The following is a 7,874-nucleotide window of genomic DNA, read 5'->3' on the forward strand; positions in this document are numbered from 1 at the left end:
AACAATAAATATAAACACTGAAACGTAACAACACTTATTTTTCACAAATCTAAAACGTCACTACTTCACGTCTAGCTGTCTGTAAGGGAGGCGGAGTAAACTGGATCCCCACTCTGTGCCCGGTGGGTGCTCGCGGCGCGGGGGAGGGGTTTGTTGGTGGTGCCCACTTCAGCACAACACCTGGTTTGGCAGCATGTAGCGAGGCTCCAGATGCTCTGTGTGAACTCCAGACCACCGACGGTCCCGCACACAGCAGCCGCTCTATCATGTGACGCGTGCTGCTCCGACCTGCTGAGGTCACTTCCTGCGTCACGTTGCATGTTTTGTGATTTTTAAAGGCAGTCAGGATCAGACCGATGCTGCACATCGGGTCGGTCCATCTGTGTCCACGACGCTACACGCTGACTGCACGACGCTACACGCTGACTGCACGACGCTACACGCTGACTGCACGACGCTACACGCTGACTGCACGACGCTACACGCTGACTGCACGACGCTACACGCTGACTGCACGACGCTACACGCTGACTGCACGACGCTACACGCTGACTTTAGACTGCAAACACGCTCGACGTCACACATCTCAAAACTCTCTCCCCCCCTTACTAAACAGCCAAATGCCAGGATGCTATATCATTGTTTGATTGGTCGACATGGTACACTTTTTCCACCAATAGGAAAGGGGAGTGTGCTTGCTAGCGGGAAACACACTCCCCTTTCTTCCTGCTGTAAACGCCACATCTCTGGATCTACGTGGCCGCTCGACATAAGATAAGATAAGATACTTTCATTAGTCCCACAAGAGGAAGTTTAAAAACTTGTCTATAGATCACTGCATCTCCATGTCGTCTTACAGTGGTCATGTGATTAGGACACGCCCACGTGTGCGTTGACCCCCAAAGCGTTAATATCAGAGCAGAAATTCAGGCAGAATAATTTCGTAAAAATGATGAACGACGGCAGAAAAACGTGAAACGCTGCCACCTCTGGTTGAACGAGCTCGAAGCAGAAGAACTCCGTCGCCGCGGCGATGATGGATCAGCGCTTTAATGGTTGAAAAAAAATGAGATTAAAGTTTTTGTGTGAACATTTGAAGACAGGATCCAGAAAACTGCTGATTCTGGATCGTTTCCGTTTCCTCCTGAGAACCGAGGAAGACTTAAGTCTTAAGTTCAGGTGGTAGAGGGCGGAGTTATGTAGACTCCTGGGCGTGTCCCGCAGGTCGATGGGGACAGTAAATGTGAAAAAGGTCCAGACGTGTGCTTTTTCACACGCGTGTTCCTGCTGTGTTACAGGAGAAGGCGTACTCCTACCAGGAGGTGGAGCTGCAGTGTCACGGCGGCTGCCCCGTCCCCTCGGGCGTCCTGACTCCGCCCCTGAGCAGCGAGAAGACCGAAGAGCCGGATCGAGGCGAGGCCACCGTGGTTAAGATCAGAGCCAGCATGGAGTCTCCGCCCCCCCAGTAGCAGAGCGCTGCTGACGCCGGCGGGACGGGAAAGCTCGGCGTGTTGGATTTGAGTTTCAGCGGAGATTAAGTTTTTAATTCCAGGGAGGGAAACGGTATTTTGTCCTCTGTGGGCGCAGCGAGGAGACGCGTCACCGCCATGGGAACGTGCTTAAGCTCCGGTCTGAGCGCGAGCAGAGGAGACTTTGTTTTCATGCTTTTTATTAGTGGTGCTGCTGAACGCTCGCATCACGTCCAACCACGCCTTCATTTTCTATGCAGAGGCCAAACTGAGGAGACCTTTAGTGCGAGCGTGCGAGCGTGCGTGCGTGCGTGCGTGCGTGCGAGCGTGTTTAAATCTGTTAGTGGCCTCATTTGCCCCCAAACTATTTCTAGGGTCGTGTTTGGCTCTACGTGCTGCTATAAAGTGGGCGGAGCATGATGGGAACTCTGTGTGTGTGTGTGTGTGTGTGTGTGTGTGTTTGTTTAACGGGCACAGTGTGGCCCTGTTCTGCTTGGGGACCAGTAGCTTGGCTACCTTGATGGACAGGTGAACCAGCCGGGCTTCAGAAGCTAAATGTTGATTGTCTTGAACTTTGACCTTTTTATCCCAAAAATGTCTCTACATGATTTGTTTTTAATGAAATGCTGCTACATGTTTTCCAATAAAGGTTTTTAAGCTCTTTGACGTGATGAGTGTGAGATGGACGAGCTCCACTAGGTGGCACTGTGACACCGTCAGACGCTTTAAGCTGATAGGAAGGAAACGGGAACTCTAAGAGCATCTCTGGCACTCAAACATGAGTTCACTGCATTCAAACAGCAGATGAGGTGTTTGGATAACACAACAGTGGTGATGCTGACAAAAAGAGCTTGAACTGAAGATGTTCTGATATTGACGGGCAGTGAGACGGGATCAGAAATGAGTCCATCAGAGGGACGGCTGAGGGGGGAGGGTGGGAGAGGAAGAGCTCAGAGGAGGTTCATGGATGTAGTGACGGAGGACATGCAGAGGGTTGGTGTGACAGGAGGAGGTGGGTGTTACACAGCAGAAGACTGAGAGGTTAAAACGTGTCTGTATCTCACTTCTGCAGGTTTCCTCTGATCTGAAATGTTTTTGCATGTAGGAAACACGCGGACCATGAAGCTCTGAACCTTTTACATCCTTCAGGAGTCACGGTGGCCCACACTAAACCTTTAACTGTAATTCATTATTATCAGGAAGTCCTAAAAACTCCCTGAAAAGCCTTCAGCTAATCCAAAATGCTGCAGCAAGAGTCCTGACAGGGACTAGAAAGAGAGCAGATTTCTCCTGTTTTGGCTTCCTGTTAAATCCAGAATTCAAAATCCTGCTCCCCACATACAAGGTCTTAAATAATCAGGCCCCATCTTATCTTAATGACCTTGTAGTACCATATCACCCTATTAGAGCACTTGGCTCTCGCTCTGCAGGCCTACTTGTTGTTCCTAGAGTATTTAAAAGTAGCATCGGAGGCAGAGCCTTCAGTTTTCAGGCCCCTCTTCTGTGGAACCAGCTTCCAGTTTGGATTCAGGAGACAGACACTATCTCTGACCTGTTTCTCTCACATTGCTGACAGTTTGATGTGAGTTGTGCTGATTTTTAGATTTAATTTGAAGCTCAGACCCTCCAGAACAAACACGTGACTCTGATCTTCATGGGTGACTCCCAGCATGCACCTGCGGGCACAGGTCACCTGAACCTGACTCGGCTGGGTGGAGAAACTCGTGTTCTGTTCTTTGAAACCAGCAGATTAAAGCAGAGCTGGTCCGGTCTGTGAGCCTCGGTGAGGACGGTAGCTCAGCTTTATCACCGAGGGTTCACGTTGTCAGGCTCTGAGCTCACGAGCTCCTCAGATGGAGAGCAATGTGGACGTCTCAAAGATGATGGATGTGCTCGACGAGTTCTTCTAAAAGCAATCAGAAGCTTTAACAAGTCTAAATTTCTGTTTTATTTTAAAAGGTTTTTGATGTTTTCTGTGCTCAGAGTGCTGGAGGCTAACCGCTACAGCCAATCACCTTAAATCTGAGCCGCCAGCTTGGACCGTTAATCAAAAACGCTTCACTGCGGTGTGACGTCACCGATCAGCTGCTGCTGCACCAACACCACCTCCGACTTCCAGGAGCGTCTGTGAATTTTCCCACTCAGGAATTCATTGAATCCTGACCCCACAGGAAGGCACGCTCACTCCTTCCGTCTTTTAGTGCAGAGTGGGTTTGTTCCAGCCTCTCGAGGATAAAACGGCCTGACCGCTGGTCGGACTCATTATGTGACGAAGGAGCTGTGGATCTGCTCGTCCGGTTTCATGTCTTCACAGGTGACCTCAGATCGGTTTGTAGTTGAAACTGCTCTGATAGACAGGTGCATGAAAATAGCTCAGTGCTCTGTCGCTGTTTTAATCAAACTTTTTATCAGGTTCCCTTTGGAGTCCGTGAGCCGCTCCGAATCAGCCGATGTTTTTGTGTTTATCGGTTTGTGGAGCCAGTTCGGCTGGACTGGAGTTTTGCTTTCTTCACGGTTTCTAAAGTTTCGCGTGGAGATCTGCTGGAGAAAAGAAGAAGCAGCTCCAGCTGCAGATCGGGGGGATCAGGATCCACGTCGGGCTCCTGGTGAAGCAGCGTGGTGGATGCCTCCGGGCTCCTGGTGGGGGTGGAGGGGTGGTGTTTCCTGCCTGTGTGAAGTGATGTTTGCTCGAGCTGAGCGGCGTCAGAACCAGGCCAGACCTCCCTCAGGGCCGTGCCACCGCCCCGTGTAAACAACTTGCTCCAGTGTATGTTAGCAGACACTTTGATGTTAGCAGCTCGCTCACTTTCTCTTCTCTTCTCTTAAATATTTCATCCATCGTATTCATGTCGCCTGGAACGGCTGCAGTCGCTCTCAGCACCGCTTTGGGTAACGCACACTTTGAGCTCACAGACTCAGTGAGTCCACTGAAGTTTGTCGGGTCTGCAGAAGCTTTGAGGGCTCGAGGAGGCGCTGGACAGGCTCAGCGGCTCCTGATGGTTTAGCTGGGGTTGTACCTCCCTCTGCTGGACACTCACGATAACTACAGTTTACCTGTGCAGGACTTAAATCCTGATGTTGTTATTGTTACTGAAGCAGGGTTTCCTTGGTGAGCTCAGTGTCCATCACCTGTGTGTGTATATTAAAGGTGACCTGTTCTGCCCGCCCTCCTTATCTGGTCCTCAGTGCAGCAACTCATCCTCTCTTTGAAACAAGCCGTTTTAACGCCAGTTCTCTCCTCATTGGCTGCCCCTCAGCAGTTCTCTTTAAGACAGAGACTCCAGCATGATTGTAAATGGGCGGGACCACTAAGAGCCGTCGCCCAATAACCTTGCGATAAAATCACCTCCTTCTTTTAGTGTGAAGAAGCTTAAATATGTTAAAATGTTCACATTTACTAAACCGTGCGTTTATAAAACCGATGAGAAAAACAAGTCTCAGTTTCTCCGTGTGAATGCTGAGTAAATCGGCTGCTTGGACTGAACTGCCTAACTTGTGTATAAGCACAGAGCGTGTGATGCCTGTCAGTCCGACAGTTAAACTGACTCAGACCTGTGGTTCAGCTGATACAGAAGATAATGATGCAGAATAGAGTGAAAAGTGCCACATCCCTCCTGCTTTGAATGCTTACACATTAGAGCCACCCACTGGGCCTGGTTGGACCCTTTGGTGACCCTGTTCTGGGCCCCAGGCTTTATTTTTAACATCTCTGGATTTAGACAGCTTCACAGACTGTACATAAAAGACGGACGTAGCTACCATGACGTAACGCAGTGTTTTCGTTACAGACACCAAACCGTTTTTGTTTATTTCTGCTGTAAAATGATAAGAAAATAATTTGTTCTTAAACTAATGTGAAGTGAAAACATTTTAAAATTGGGGGAAAAACAACACAAAACAGAATTTTCTGTATTCTTATTAACACACACATTTTTGTTATTTCCATACACACGTTCAAAAAAACAACAACAAAAAAACGGCTGCGTGTTTTATGTTTGTGTAGTTAAAGTTAGATCTTATATGTTGTTCGTTATCTCTTAAAACTTAGTGGAAAAATGAAGATGTGAACTGAAAACATTTACATTTAATTTTATACACATTTTAAAACGTGATGCATAAAATTTAAAAGTTTTAATTCTAATAAATGACAAACTATAAGCCATTTTATTTCCATAAACAAATTTTGCTGCAAACTGAAATGTAAAATAAAACATGTTTATTATTTGTTAAAACATTCATAGAAAAACTCAAAATATTTTATCTCCATAAATGTATCTTCCTTTTTTCTTTAAAAAAAAAACAAAAAACTGAAAACATTTAAATAAAAAAGAACAAATCACAGAAAGTTTTATTTAAGAAATTTTTATGTTTTCAAAAAAAATGGCAATACAAAAAAAATCATCAAAATCAAAATAGAAGATCACTGCTCCATCATCCGACCCGCAACCGACGACGCCACGAAACGACGCAGACTCGATCCTCTCGGCTGTTTCAGCAAATGTTATTAAAATATATCCGACCCTTTATTGGCCAAGGAAACACATGTGTTGATGTGTGTGATTATCCCGTCTCTAAGTCTGATGTCATTTGCCTTTTCGAGTCCAAATTCCGCTTCAGGCATACTTGCCAACCTTGAGACCTCAGAATTAGGGAGACAGTCAAAAGGGCTGCTGGGGGAGTGGTATACATGTACATATACATATATATACAAAAAACTTGAATTTTACAGTGTTTATAAAAGAAGTTAAATGTCACCGTTATTGTTGTCGGGCCGGAAACAGCGGGAGTGCCAAAATTCAGAGGCTGCATCCAATTGAGGACCCGGCCTTCGTGGTCTAAGTGTGGCGGGTCCTCCGAAAGCCGGATAGGCCGGAAGTGAGTGACTGTGACGGTCATAGTGACGGGATTTACGGCTCTTTTTAGAGAGCCGGCTCTTTCGGCTCCGAACCGGCTCTTCAGGTTGTTTTGTTGCTTTAATTAATTTATTATTTACAATAATATAAAATTATGCACAAAAGGAATTACTAATGTAAAAAAAGTGTTTTTATTTATATATGCTTATATATAAATATTTACGGTGGCCCCTGGAGACAAAACACGTACAAACTCCACAACACATTTCTAGAGTTAACTGAACTTCAAAACAGAGCAGATCACTTAAATTACACAATTGAAAGCATGTGTGTATTGTTTGTGTATTTATACACAAGCACTCATATATATTCAAATAATTAAAAAAAAGTTCATTTACCTGTTACTACCAAAAAAGTGTGAGAGTGAGGGTGAGAGAAAAAAAATTGGGAGCCGGCTCTAAGAGCCATTTCGTTCGCGACCGACACATCACTAACGGTCTAGCCTTCAGAATTACGTCACGAGCTCTCTCGGTGGAGTGAAAACCAGCCGTAAATTCTCGACCATCTCACACTTCTGTTTAATCCGTTTTTTGTTTGGCGTTTATTCAGCTGTGTGAAAACCCCGGAGGAACCCTCCCGAGGGATTAAGTTAAATTTAATCTAATCTAATAACTTTAATCTCAGCCAAACCGATTTACTCAGGAACAAATAAAACACTTAAAAAAGCCAAACAATAACATTTTTAAGTTATCTGAGTGACTTATATCACCTGAGTAGCGAAAGACGGCGGGGGTTTGAAAACGATGTGCAGGGAGCTTTCTGTTCTCCCCGGCTCAGGTATTTGAAGTTTACACAGCTACATTCTTGCCTGAAAATATGTTAAAAGTTTATTTTGCAACCCAGAAAGTAATGAGAGTAATGTTAAAACTAAGTAGCTGCCACCATTGTTGGAAACTGGAATTGGCTGGGCCGCGCTATGCATTCTGGGATATTGTTTTTCAATTTTGTTGTCTGGGTGGAAAATCGGGAGAAATTCAGGAGAATGGTGGGTCTGAGAAATTTCAGGTGGGGCACTGAAATTCGGGATTCTCCCAGAAAAATCGGTAGGGTCAGTGTTGCCAACTTAGCGACTTTGTCGCTATATTTAGCGAGTTTTCAGACCCCCTAGCGACTTTTTTTCAAAAAAAGTCGCTAAAAAAAAGATGTGAAAGCACATATCGCTTTTACTCTCAACAAGCAGCGGGTGCTGTAACGCAGTCAGTTCTTTTACTCTTATGCTGTTTTGTGGATCACAAGGTTTAAAACTACTTATAAACACACAAAGTAACTCCACCAGAGCGCCTATTTCGGGTCACTTTTGCCGGTCCAAGCCTGGGTAAAGGAGCAGGGTTGGAATTGTGACATTAAAAAAACAATAATTGCTCAAATAAATTTAATTTGTAGTTCTAAATAAACTCTAAATGCATTTAGGACGTTTTTTACTCACTTTATGTCTCTTCCACGATGTTATTTCTCTCTTCAACAACATAGGTTACAATTACATTAGCATGAC

The 7,874-nt window shown here is 45.3% G+C and overlaps 1 protein-coding gene across 4 annotated transcripts in view; it reads left to right on the top strand.

The window, feature by feature from the left end:
* ccne1 (cyclin E1) overlaps positions 1–5,721 on the top strand; it is a 12,214-nt gene extending 6,493 nt beyond the window's left edge. For all 4 annotated transcript variants that reach the window (XM_085169006.1, XM_085169000.1, XM_085168993.1 and 1 more), the window contains exon 12: positions 1,299–5,721. In XM_085169006.1, the coding sequence (XP_085025132.1) occupies positions 1,299–1,469 (171 nt within the window). In that variant the 3' untranslated portion in view covers positions 1,470–5,721. The remainder of the gene's footprint in view (positions 1–1,298) is intronic.
* Positions 5,722–7,874: the final 2,153 nt, after the last annotated feature.

The sequence above is a fragment of the Neolamprologus multifasciatus genome, chromosome 1, assembly GCF_963576455.1.
Source record: "Neolamprologus multifasciatus chromosome 1, fNeoMul1.2, whole genome shotgun sequence".
Lineage (NCBI taxonomy): Eukaryota > Metazoa > Chordata > Actinopteri > Cichliformes > Cichlidae > Neolamprologus > Neolamprologus multifasciatus.